Source organism: Notolepis coatsorum, assembly GCF_963971535.1.
Source record: "Notolepis coatsorum genome assembly, chromosome: 17".
In the NCBI taxonomy this organism is placed as follows: Eukaryota; Metazoa; Chordata; class Actinopteri; order Aulopiformes; family Paralepididae; genus Notolepis; species Notolepis coatsorum.
In genome coordinates, this window is record NC_140181.1 from 27,629,461 (window position 1) to 27,643,484 (window position 14,024).

General features: G+C 40.7%; 1 protein-coding gene across 1 annotated transcript in view; it reads right to left on the minus strand.

The window, feature by feature from the left end:
• LOC311243986 (uncharacterized protein) overlaps positions 1-10,772 on the minus strand; it is a gene marked incomplete at its 3' end in the record, with an annotated part of 126,409 nt that extends 115,637 nt beyond the window's left edge. The window contains exons 1-3 of the mRNA XM_084333394.1: positions 10,683-10,772; positions 5,677-5,773; positions 4,351-4,759 (exon numbers count right to left, since the gene is read on the minus strand). Of these exons, the coding sequence (XP_084189520.1) occupies positions 4,351-4,759; positions 5,677-5,773; positions 10,683-10,766 (590 nt within the window). The 5' untranslated portion in view covers positions 10,767-10,772. The remainder of the gene's footprint in view (positions 1-4,350; positions 4,760-5,676; positions 5,774-10,682) is intronic.
• Positions 10,773-14,024: the final 3,252 nt, after the last annotated feature.

Sequence of the window (14,024 nt, forward strand, 5' to 3'; positions counted from 1 at the left end):
GAAGCGTGGCGAATAATCAACGCATACGGCCCCTCCGACCACCACCAACATTCATTCACATGCATACACATTCATACAAGGCAAGTAGGTTAAGTGTCTTGCCCAAGGACACAACGGCAGTGGGATGGACATGGGCGTGAGCGGGATTCGAACCACCAACCCTTCGATCATTGGACGACCCGCTCTACCCCTGAGCCACGCCGCCCCACTGTACTGAAGTACACATTTCTCTATAAAGTACTGTACTACTAAAGTACACATTCTTCTATAAAGTACTGCACTACTGAAGTACACATTCTTCTATAAAGTACTGTACTACTGAAGTACACATTTATCTATAAAGTACTGTACTACTGAAGTACACATTTCTCTATAAAGTACTGTACTACTGAAGTACACATTTCTCTATAAAGTACTGTACTACTGAAGTACACATTTCTCTATAAAGTACTGTACTACTGAAGTACACATTCTTCTATAAAGTACTGTACTACTGAAGTACACATTTCTCTATAAAGTACTGTACTACTGAAGTACACATTTCTCTATAAAGTACTGTACTACTGAAGTACACATACAATACACGGCACCGACACAAGTTTGCAGACAACACAACGTTGGCGGGCCTCATCAACAACAACGATGAGTCTGCCTATAGGGAGGAGGTCCAGCCCCTGGCGGCGTGGTGCGCCGACAACAACCTGACCCCCAACACCAAGAAAACCAAGGAGCTCATCGTGGACTTCAGGAAGACCAGAGCCAGCGTGAATGCCCCCGTCCACATCAACAGAACAGAGGTCCACATCTCCGAGGACCTCTCTCAGAACCTCAACACCTCATCACTGGTCAAGAAGGCTCACCAGCGCCTCTTCTTCCTGAGGAGACACACATGTCTCCTCAGATTCTGGTTAACTTTTACCGGTGTGCCCGGAAAGTATACTCATGACCAACTGCATCACAGTCTCTTACGGCGATTGCACTGCCTCAAACCGGAAAGCACTACAGAGGGTGGTGAAAACCGCCCAACGCATCACGGTTACATCACTCCCTAGTACTATTGAGTCTATCCATCACAAACAATGTCTCGGCACACAGCATTGTCATGGACACCTCTCATCCCAATCCTGGACTGTTTGCCCTCCTCCCCTCCGGGAGACGCTACAGGAACCTGCGCTCCAAGTCAAACAGACTCAGGAACAGCTTCTTTCCCTCAGCTGTCATCTCTCTGAACTCTGTGCCACATTGACACCCCCCCCCCCCCCCCCCCATACCATATGAACTCTGAACTCTGACTCCATTGCCTACACCCTAGGCTCTGTTACCCATACTGTATGACTATGAACTGTTGCCTATACTAAATGTATACCTACCTACTACTTTCACTGTCTACAACTGCCCTACACTGTAATCATAATAATCTTATCATAATAATCTTACCACCTCATACTATAGTCTACCCATGTACTCTGTATGATAGCATGGACAACAGTGCTATATATAGTGCATATATAGTGCATATTTACATTTATATTTACCACATATATATATATATATATATATATATATATATATATATATATATATATATATATATATATATATATATATATATATATATATATATATATATATATATATATATATATATATATATATATATATTAGGGATGCTCGATATTGGCTTTTTTACCGATACCGATATACCGATATTGTCCAACTCTTAATTTCCGATACCGATATCAACCGATATCACATTTTAATGCCGATATCGGCCGATAATATCGGTAGGCCGATAATATCGGACATCCCTAATATATATATATACATATTTGTCTGAACATAACTGCATATAACCCCTCTATATACTTACTTATACACCTGCATATAACCCATAGCTCTGTATGATAGCATGTACAATAATACTGTATTATAGTGTACCATATACAGTATATATATTTATCCTCACCGCATAATCTATCGACATCTGTCTGTATTTACCTGCACATAGTCCTTTTACATATCTGTAGATAGATACTATATCTATACTCTTACTAGTTATGCTGCTGGCCAGTATGACTACTGCTTATTGTGGGGGGCACATGCGAGCAACGATCAGGACAGGGGAGGGAGAATTGGCATGAGAGGAAATTGGGATGGGAGAAAAATCACAGAAAAAGGAGGAGAAAAAGTAGGTAAAAAAAAAAAATTGGTAATCCGGAAAAAAAAATATATATATTTTGTGTAGTAAAAAAAAAAGCTTGTTTTGCAGTGGGGGCGCGGCTCCCGGCCCTCCCCTCCAACAGACATTAGTGGCCACTGACAACTCCTTGCCAATGTTGATGCAGAATCCATTGAGGATAACTTATCTTTTTGCAAAGACACGTGCAACCGGAGATGAGATTTTCAAAGTCACTGATGAATACCTGAGAGAGCTGGGTCTAGGGCTGGGCGATATGGCCTAAAAATAAAATCTCCGATTTCTTCACACCACATCCGATTTACGATTTTAATCGATTATTTTCTCTTAAAAACTAGAAACACCAAGGAAACCATTCAAATAAGCTTTGTTTTTATTTGACACAAAGAAATTATCAAGCCAAGATGAATTTCCCTATTGGGATTGAAGTGCAAACCTAACTTTCACCAATCTTCACTTAAATTTTTTTTTAGAAAATTATATATATATATAAAAGGTTACTCTTGATCAAACAAAGATGAATGTCCCTATTGGGATTAATAGTGCAATAACTTTTTCACCAAACTTCACTTAAAACAAATAAAATGTGCCTCTTGATCATCAAACAAGAATGAATTTAATAAAGTGCAAATCTAACTTTCATCAAACATCCCTTTTTGTAAAATAAAAGGTGACTCTTGAAAAAAATAAATGTCTTTCTTTTTTTTGAAAACCGATAAAAAAATATTAAAATCGTCCTAAATCATGAATTCGAATTAATCGGTAAAATCAATGAATGGCCCAGCCCTAGCGGGGTCTTAACTGGGGAATGTGTGTCAGCGTCTGCACAGACGGGGCTGTGTCAATGACGGGGAGCGTGAAGGTCTTTGGAACTAACGTGAGAAGGGACAATCCAGATGTGCAGATAACCCACTGCATGCTACACCGAGAAGCCCTCGTCGCCAAGGCTATGCCCCCAGACCTCACTGAGGTCTTGGACCAAGTGGTGAAAATTGTCACGGCTGTTCAGCATACTCTGCAATGAGATGGGGTCCGAGCATGAGGTGGTGGATTAAGCTTGCTTATCTGGCAGACAAGACACTGGCTGGCAGTGGAAGAGGACCTGCGTGTTGCGCTGTACACTATCTCTCCCCGCATAAAGAGACTGCTCCCAAAAGCAGGCCCACTAAATGCATAACCTATTTTTTTGTTTTTAATTTAATGAAAGTTTGAGTGAGCTAATGCATTCTTGCCATTATCTTGCCCATGCATGAACATCAATTACTTTTATTATCCTGTTAAAACTCATTGGAGAAATAAATTTGGTCAAATGTACATGCCATATCTCATTCAGGTTTGTTTGTGCATTGCTATTTCATTTATTTCGGCCAAAACAAAATAACATACCTATTCATAATATTGTTCATCAATCATTAAAATGAATGGTGTTGAAGTTTCATTGGTAGTCTTGTTATTTCAGTTTTACAGGAATACGATTATTTGTTCAATGGATTTGAACTCTTGATTGCAATTGTAGTAACTCACTTAGCAATTTTAAACAGAACCAACCAATTCATCATGATTCGTTTTTAGTTTAAGCTCTGATACATCTTTTTTAGTTTTTAATTTAATGAATGTTTGACTGAGCTAATGCATTCTTGCCCATGCTTTTATTATCCTGTTAAAACTCATTGGATAAAAGTTTAATAACTGTATGTGTTATCCCTGTACTACATGCTCTTTGTAATATTTCTACTAAATAAAAAATCAATCAATGAATCAATCAATCAACCATCCCATTCAGGTTTGTTTGTGCATTGTTATTTCATTTTTTACAAAGGAATTATTTTCAGCCAAAACAAAATAACATACCTATTCATAATATTATTCATCAATAATATAATTAAAATTCATAATGATTTGTTTTTACTGTAGTATAAGGTCTGTTTGTTAACTCTTCAAAGAATTGGGGTGCCTTGGAGAAAGAGGAAAGATTCATGGGTGCCTTCATGGTTCAAAAAAGTTTGGGAACCTGTGCGGACAGACCTGTTTTACTTTTGTCATCATCCACCATTTATATCTAGCACGTGGTCAACTTCCTGTATGGACGTACGCTACCTCTGCAGCATGAAGGCATGGAAACCAATACTATCTTCATTCTATTATAAACTCACCTGCATACTTCCTCCTTGGCGGGGGATGCTGTTTTACTGGTGTTGGTTCTGGTACTGGACTGGCTCTGAGGCTTGGAGCTGGGCTGGCTCTGAGGCTTGGAGCTGGGCTGGCTCTGAGGCTTGGAGCTGGGCTGGCTCTGAGGCTTGGAGCTGGGCTGGGTCTGAGGCTTGGAGCTGGGCTGGCTCTGAGGCATGGAGCTGGGCTGGCTCTGAGGCTTGGAGCTGGGCTGGGTCTGAGGCTTGGAGCTGGGCTGGCTCTGAGGTTTGGAGGTGGGCTGGGTCTGAGGCTTGGAGCTGGGCTGGCTCTGAGGCTTGGAGCTGGGCTGGCTCTGAGGTTTCGAGCTAGGCTTGCTCTGGGTCGATGGGCTGGGCTCGGGCCGAGGACTGGGGCTGGGAATGGGAGAGGAACCTGGAGAAGAGAGGGATGGATCGAGGCTGGACGAATAACATAACTGTAAATGTTGTAAGCATGTGTATTTGTTTTTTTTGTTATAGGTTGCTTATTGCTACATGTGGAGCAATAAGCTGCACCGGGAAGTAATACATCGAGGTGAAATGAAATGCCAGTGCCATCGAACAATGAATTCTTAAACGTCTTACGGTCATGTATTGACAGATACATGACACCTCTGTCTTTCTGGGTAGTGGAGCAGGTTGGTAAGATTAGATGAATACACTCCCACTTGTCTGCTATGTCCCTGATGGACAGAATGTAGAGAACTTCCTCTCGTGCTTTCACAATATTATCAAGTTACCAACCACGTATGCATTACAGGATCATAACCATAATGCATGCAATTGTTATTAACTTGGACTGAGAACCCATAGCAACAGCATCGGACTTCCCCGCACCAGTCAGTCGGTCTGTCTGCTCATACCTACATGTAGCATCCGCATACTACTAACATACTGGCGTCATATATATATGGCGCGGCATGCAAACTGATCAGAGAGCTAGTACACCTGGACTATGAAAGGACTGCAGACTGGTGTATGCACCCTGCAATTCTAGACTATGTGAGCCTTAAAGGGTAGCAATACACTGGGTTACTTTTTGGGAAACACAACACGGCAACATGCTCCCAGCTGGACATTAAGTGAGACAGAGGGAAACATAATAGAAAGTATCTGGGAAACAGGAGGTTCCCATGCGGTCAGTACAAACATGAGGAGACGTCTGCTTGTTCAACACCAAAAAGCTGTCCTGTGTATCAACATATAGTGGACAGTAGTGGACGCATGCAGGTGCCCTCTATAAGTGTTGATGAGCCAAAGTCATGGTGAGTCACGTTTTTAAAGTGAAGGGTGATGAAGAGCGAACGGTACCTGGGACTTTCTGGGGTGCGGGGGAGGGGGGTGAAGGTAAGCGCTGTGGTGGAATGTTGGCTACCCCCCTCATCCTCTGAAGAACGTCTTCTGAAAGCTAGAGAGAGAGAGAGAGAGAGAGAGAGAGAGAGAGAGAGAGAGAGAGAGAGAGAGAGAGAGAGAGAGAGAGAGAGAGAGAGGTGGGGGTGAACACTGGATACATAGTCACATAGGCCTACATCATGTAGGTATCATAATATATTTGTATACCATTTGATTAAAGTACAAGGCCTACTGTAGGTCTTACAACATTCAACATCAAATATTCTATGGCAGCCATACAGTAGACCCACATGCAGCATTACTCCTCCGTGACTCCTCCTCCTCCACTGCTTTGTACTGACCTACCTTGAAGATAGACTATTTTGTGCACAAGGTTTTATTTAGTAAGTCCAGCACCCAGTCGGTTTGCATGTGAATGTCCTCTCGATCTGTTCTAATTCTATAGGTGAGCTAGCCAAGATCTCCAGTCTAAACACGCTAACACATGCTGGTGTTGGGTGGTTGCCATGGCTACGAGAAGGGAGCAGGGGTGAAGGAGGACACATCTTTTTTTATCCACACTGCGGTCAAGGTCACGGTACTGTCTATCTGTATGTCATCATGTATGTCATGTCCTGATGAATTGAAAATGGGGGACCCTGATGTAAACAAGACGAACGTGTTTCTCTGGTCTGCATCCCCTTTACAATTGTGTGTATTGAATTGAGCTGTACTGTATTGTACCCATTCTGCAATCTGTTAATAAAGTTTTCAATCAATCAATCAATCAATCAAAGGAAACTATAAAATAAGGAAAGGTCATTATGTCACTGTGTAGTACGTGTTAGCAATATGGCCAGGGCCCAGTGGTGAATGGACACACCACTCCTTCATAACAGTTAGCATAGTGGTGAATGGACAGACCACTCCTTCATAACAGTTAGCATAGTGGTGAATGGACAGACCACTCCTTCATAACAGTTAGCATAGTGGTGAATGGACACACCACTCCTTCATAACAGTTAGCATAGTGGTGAATAAACAGACCACTCCTTCATAACAGTTAGCATAGTGGTGAATGGACACACCACTCCTTCATAACAGTTAGCATAGTGGTGAATGGACACACCACTCCTTCATAACAGTTAGCATAGTGGTGAATGGACAGACCACTCCTTCATAACAGTTAGCATAGTGGTGAATGGACACACCACTCCTTCATAACAGTTAGCATAGTGGTGAATAAACAGACCACTCCTTATTATTAATAAGAGTTAGCATAGTGGTGAATGAACAGACCACTCCTTCATAACAGTTAGAATAGTGGTGAATGGACAGAGCACTCCTTCATAACAGTTAGCATAGTGGTGAATGGACAGACCACTCCTTCATAACAGTTAGCATAGTGGTGAATGAACAGGCCACTCCTTCATAACAGTTAGCATAGTGGCGAATGAACAGACCACTCCTTCATAACAGTTAGCATAGTGGTGAATGAACAGGCCACTCCTTCATAACAGTTAGCATAGTGGTGAATGAACAGACCACTCCTTCATAACAGTTAGCATAGTGGTGAATGGACAGACCACTCCTTCATAACAGTTAGCATAGTGGCGAATGAACAGACCACTCCTTCATAACAGTTAGCATAGTGGCGAATGAACAGACCACTCCTTCATAACAGTTAGCATAGTGGTGAATGGACAGACCACTCCTTCATAACAGTTAGCATAGTGGTGAATGAACAGACCACTCCTTCATAACAGTTAGCATAGTGGCGAATGGACAGACCACTCCTTCATTGTTGTGTTGTTATTTAGCTAATGTTTCATGTATTTTCAATGTACATTTCATTTGATGTATTCAATAATGTATTTGTATGCAAGTTAAGTTAATGTTATGCCAGATTTATACAGACAGGAGCTTCTGATGCATATGTGATTGAGGTTATTAACAGACTACCGTTAGTAGCTAAACTGTGATAACACCCTAACTAAACTCATTTTAATGTAGCTGACCAGTTGGTAGGTAGGTTAGCAGGGTACCAGCAATGAACCAGCCAGGTGTGGATTTTATCATGGCAGAGATTATGTGCTTCATTCATAATCATGAATTATTTTCTTATTAAGTTCATTGTTAAAAGCTTTTTCTAAAAGGGTCCGATAAGCATGAAATGCGCCTTTGTTGTTTTACAGCTAAGGGTTAGTTTATAGCCTTCCAATGCACAATTAATAATCAGAGGTTTGTAAATGTTTAATTTGAATAATGTGATACTCTCATAACATTAGCTATTATTAGACCTGTCAATCATCGTTAAGCAGCCTCATAAATCTGCTGCAGTTATGACAGAAAGTCCTGATCGAAATAGAAGGAAGAGACAAGGAATAAAGAAAACAGGTGTTCACAATATTTATTTATCCTAAAGTCTAAACTTAATTTAGTATTTCCATTTGAGAGGACAAAAATGTTTTATTACCTTTGATTACCTTTTACTCAACTGCTTTTGGGTTTATGCTTGTCATACACCCTGCATGGGTAGATTAGTGTGCCAAAAGTTATTGTTCCTGATATTCCTTCTACCAATGCAAATTATATATACTATTTATTATGGTCCTAATACTGTACTGTCACCTATCAGATTATATTTATTATACTAATACTGTATACTGTCACCTCTCAGATTATATTTATTATACTAATAATCTATATAATGTCTCCTCTCAATTATTTTGATTATCCTAATACTGTATATACTGTCACCTATCAGATTATATTTATTATACCAATACTGTATATACTGTCACCTCTCAGATTATATTTATTATACTAATAATGTATATAATGTCTTCTCTCAATTATATTGATTATACTAATACTGTATATACTGTCACCTCTCAGATTATATTTATTATACTAATACTGTACTGTCACCTCTCAGATTATATTTATTATACTAATACTGTATACTGTCACCTCTCAGATTATATGTATTATACTAATAATGTATACTGTCACCTCTCAGATTATATGTATTATACTAATAATGTATACTGTCACCTCTCAGATTATATGTATTATACTAATAATGTATACTGTCACCTCTCAGATTATATTTGCAATACTAATACTGTATACTGTCACCTCTCAGATTATATGTATTATACTAATAATGTATACTGTCACCTCTCAGATTATATGTATTATACTAATAATGTATACTGTCACCTCTCAGATTATATGTATTATACTAATAATGTATACTGTCACCTCTCAGATTATATGTATTATACTAATAATGTATACTGTCACCTCTCAGATTATATTTGCAATACTAATACTGTATACTGTCCCCTCTCAGATTATATGTATTACGCTCCTACGCCTACTGGTTTAAGACTGGAGTCCAATGCCAACGTCTTCAGCAGAGGACTCAAGGTATGGCTGAAATCAAAGCAGCAGTGCTCACATATGTAGACGTGGACTTGTTTTGTTATTTTGATCATGGACTCTTGCTCTGGTAACTATTTGTTCTGATTTGTGATTTTAATTCTGTATTTTACTGTTAATTTTATTCTATTTTTTAGAAAAGCCTCAATGGACTAGTGTTGCAAACTAGCACTTGTGCTATAAACATGCAAAACAACTGGTCTGGTCTGTCCACTGTGACTGGTCCAATGTAGCTGTGGTGTCCATTTTAAATAAAATGTTTTTCATGCATTCATTAATACTGTCACCTCTCAGATTATATGTTTTACCTCTGACCTCTGCATTTGCACAATAACCTCCAGACTCCACTGGTTTTATATATATTTTTTATATTCCCTTTTATATGATTCTAGGTGTTCATTTGTGGCCTCTTTGTGCGAGCAAACACCAAGACAAATACCTAAATTCCTATGAAAATATAATTCTGTTATTATCAGCACATTAAAGCATAATATATAACTTCATGAAGCCACACCTTTCTTCATTATAATTGTATATTTATGTATTTCTACTATTACCATGCCCATACCCCCCCCCCCCCCCCCCCCCCCTCCCCGACGCCAGAATTTCCCCAAGGGGATCAATAAAGGAATATCTTATCTTATGTTAAGATGGTCACATGGGTGACAGCATGGGCTCTGGTTGGCTGACAGTCCCAGCGCAGAGGTCAGTCTCCACTGCCTTGACAACCTAACGCCTAGCCCCTTTCAGGACTGTGATGCACCGAGTGAATACACCGTCCCTTATACCTCGATTGAAGAATCCTACAATTAAATCCGTCTCGCTTTTCTCTATCAAAACGCTTCTCGTACAGGTGTCGCACAGACATGTCAAGGGTACTCGTAGTTGCACGAGGGGTTTGGACAGACAAACGCTAGGGTTTGAAAGCTCGACGTTGCTAATAAACATTTTAAATATCTTTTAGAAACTGGTCAACACGGCTCAAAGGGGCTTTATTTCCGGCTTTGGGTGCCTGATGCGCCTGCGCTGTGATCACGTTTTGAGCCGCTGTGGTCACGTTTTGAGCCGTGTTGACCAGTTTCAAAAAGATATTTAAAATGTTTATTAGCAACACCGAGCTTTAAAACCCTAGCGTTTGTCTGTCCGAGACCCTCGTGCAACTGTGAGTACCTTTGCCATTTCTGTGCGCACCTGTACGAGAAGCGTTTTGATAGAGAAAAGCGAGACGGACTTAATTGTAGGGTTTTTTAATAGAGGTATAAGGGACGGTGTATTCACTCGGTGCATCACAGTCACGGAAGGGGCTACCTAACGCCCCACCCCACCCTTGTTGTATCCCTTTTCCACACCTTCCTCACGCACTAAACATTAATCGTCTGGTCATACAATGAACGTATGCCAACACCAGCTAACGGTGCATCACAACTGCACTCAATGCAATGGAGCTCAGCTAACAACAACCAAACAAGCTAACGTGTCTATAAGCAGCATCCTCTCCTCCCGGTGTCGTTAGCAGCTAGCAGCGCCGCGTTAGTTACCTTGACTCCGCGGTGGATCCTCACTCTGTCCTCGTCATCCACACCGAAAGTCACCTTCCTGGTCGTGCTCTCCCCGGATCCCATGTTGAATCGAGATGTGTCACTATTAATGTCAAGGTCTCCTATGATGAAGTCCAGCGTGTGATGATGAAACACAACAACGGTCTCCTCTCCTCCACAATGACAGGATTTCTTTTTGACAGATGGAATACCGGATTGCCAGCTTCGTTTTGGTCCATCCCCCACTAGAATCGGGAAGCCGATATAAAAGGGAAACGATGTCCATTTAACGTCAGATATTCAAGTTTAAAATACCTATGTATCGTATTTGTATATGTGTGATTTTACCTGTTTTTATGTCTTCGTCATTTCTCTTTTATTTCGAAATGTCACAAAAATGCAAGCTTGAAAGCATTACCACCAGTGGTATGGTCCGATCTGGCAACTCGAATGCTGTGTAACATGTACTGAGAGATGAATGAACTGTGTCGACTTGACAACATTTAGAATGGTTTGTTCGTTTGAGGGTAGACTATCTTTCTTATATACAATCGAACTTAAACTTCAGGCTACTAATTTACTGTATTGTGAAATCTCTATTTACACATTTGAATTTGTGTTAAAACATTATTTTTTTTAATTCCTTCACTCAAATAAACCTGTCTACATGTAAATGTGGGCCTATCCAATTAAATATCTATATTCACCTATATTTATTATCACCCACATTTCACGTTCAGTGGACTATTCCAATTGGACCTTTAGTTAGTCCTTGGGCAGAAAAAGGGATAATCCACAGAATAATCTATACAGTTTGTTACCAGAGTAATCCACAAAAAGACATGGGCACAAACAGAACAGTCTTATAAGCAGGGTCATGTCAACCTGCAACACTAGTTAACATTAACGCTAACTCGTCATTTAGATGAGTTTAGTTGCCTCAACAACAAAGTTGCCTTTTGCCTGAAGATGAAAAAATATTTGATCCAGAACAATGGTTCAAACTCAAAATGGCATCCACCAAAGAATTCGTGAAAGCAACTAAAACATGGATTGCAGATGTGTGTGAACCTTCACTGCAAGAAGAGTATAATGTAGAATTGACCCGCAAGATGCTGTCAAAGCAAATGACAGTACATCACAAGTAGGCGTCAAGATGTTGGACATGATCGCCAACACATGCACGTTTCGTCAACACGTGTTAGACAATAGGCGGCACACGCAGCTCTGCTTGAATGTGCTGCGGCACAGAAGAAAAGGCAGAAGCTGGAGTTTGAAATAACTAGAATCAAACTTGCAAAATAACCTCACATTTTACCCATTCACTCACACATTTACACACCGACGGCGGAGGCAACCATGCAAGGTGCCAACCTGCTCATCGGGAGCAATTAGGGGTTAAGTGTCTTGCTCAAGGACACTTCGACACGCTGCCCAGGAGGAGCGGGAATTGAACCGAGAACCTCCGGATTACCAGGCGACTGCTCTACCTCCCAAGCCTGGTTTATAAGGAGCTCTCGGAGGCGTGTCTTGTATGCAAATGACCTAGACGGGAACGCGCGTTCATAGTGCATGACATTCCTCATCGCGGCATCCCAGCTGGGATTGTTTGGGTCACTTAATTAAGACAGCTTCCCCACGCGTTGGGGAATCAGGCTGTAGGCTACTTGTTGTTGATTCTGTCTCAGTCGGTTCCAAGATGGTTGCCCTAAGAGAAGACTTTGGGAAATGTTGGAGAATGAGACCTGAAGAAAATTACCCTTGATTGTGTTTAATTTGCCGCTTTTCCGATCCGTTTCTGCACTAAATGAAGCGTTCACAATGTACCCGGGGTGCATGTTTCCCCCACGCCGTAGTTGCGTAGCAACAACAGACAGGAAGTTGACTTCGAGAATTGCCCATTTCTAAGGCGACGTGTCCACAGCCAGCTTTTTATGAGTTGTCAGCTCCTTTCTGTCATTCATTTCTATGCTAAAGACGCGACAGGCGCGCTCCTTTTCCCAGCGCCGCGCCTCGCGTTTTAGCGCTCTTGGCGGCTAGCGTTTTTGGGGCGGAGCGCTCCCAGCGCATAAAGTTGAAAATCGTTAAACTTTTGGAGAGGAGTGCCGCTCATCAAGGTAACTTTTTTCGACCGACCAATCTAAATCGAGCAAGTGGCGGAGTCGCGAGACGCTCTGGAAACGCTCTGAGTATGCATATTTTTGATTTTCAAAGCGGTCCGCCTTAAAAAAAACGTCGTCTGTGGACACGTCGCCTAAATCGTCTTGTTTAAAACATAAAGCATGCCATAATGCCATAAAGCATTAACATTTGCATGGTGTACCTTTCTGTGCTTATTCATCCACAATCTATAGCTCAACATGAAAATATTCGCAATTAATCAAAATGATAAAATCGCCACATTTGATTTCAACCAAAAATTATCTTAGTGATAGAAGGGAACTCATTTTGTGCAAAAATGGAAAGCTTTTCGATTTCCATGTGGCAGAATTGTTACAATAGTCGATAATCCATTTTCCCAATGATAAAACCTTATACGGGTGGAACGACCAGTGACGTCAGACTACACCTCCCTATTACTGACATATTACTATTACGTTCTGAGTGTCCCCCAGTGGCTAGTTTCTGGGTGTCGGTTGCTGCAAAACCTTCAGAATCGTTTGAGATTTGCCCAATGTGTTAATTCTGAATTATTGTCGCTGGGCTGACAGCAGCTAAGAAGTTGGTAGCTATGCACTGGAAACCGCCTCATTCGCTTGCTCTCAGAGCATGGTGGACTTTGTGTATTTGGAGCTTTTGACAACTAACATGCATGAAGCGAAGGAGACAACAATTACAATCAATTACAATGTGGAATAGTCTGGCGGTACAGTTAAAGACCACTGTAAGTTTAGATCGACAGTAGCAGTGGCTTGGACCTCAGGAGGGTGAGGAGAGGGTTCTCAGAATTTATTTTATGTAAATCCTTATTTATATCTTTTGAAGTAATACTCTTTTTTATTTACAGTTTTTCATTTTCTTAAAAGTGAATATTATTTTTGTACGTTTGTTGTAAAAAAAAAAAAAACACTAGTTTTGACCATGGTGGTAGATTTCTTCACAAAATAGGCCTAAATAATGCAAAGCATTTTGGCAACGCAGACATAATATCATTATCACCAAGAGTTTATTTGTATTATAAACACACAACGATCATATTCAACATCTGTTGGACAACACCTACAATATATGTTAAATATAGACACATCAAAAGTTAACTCAAATCAAATCATATTGTTAGGGTTTGTAACCGACCTCAAGCGCAACGGCACAGAGAGAGTTGTTTCAGAGTTAGCCAAAGCA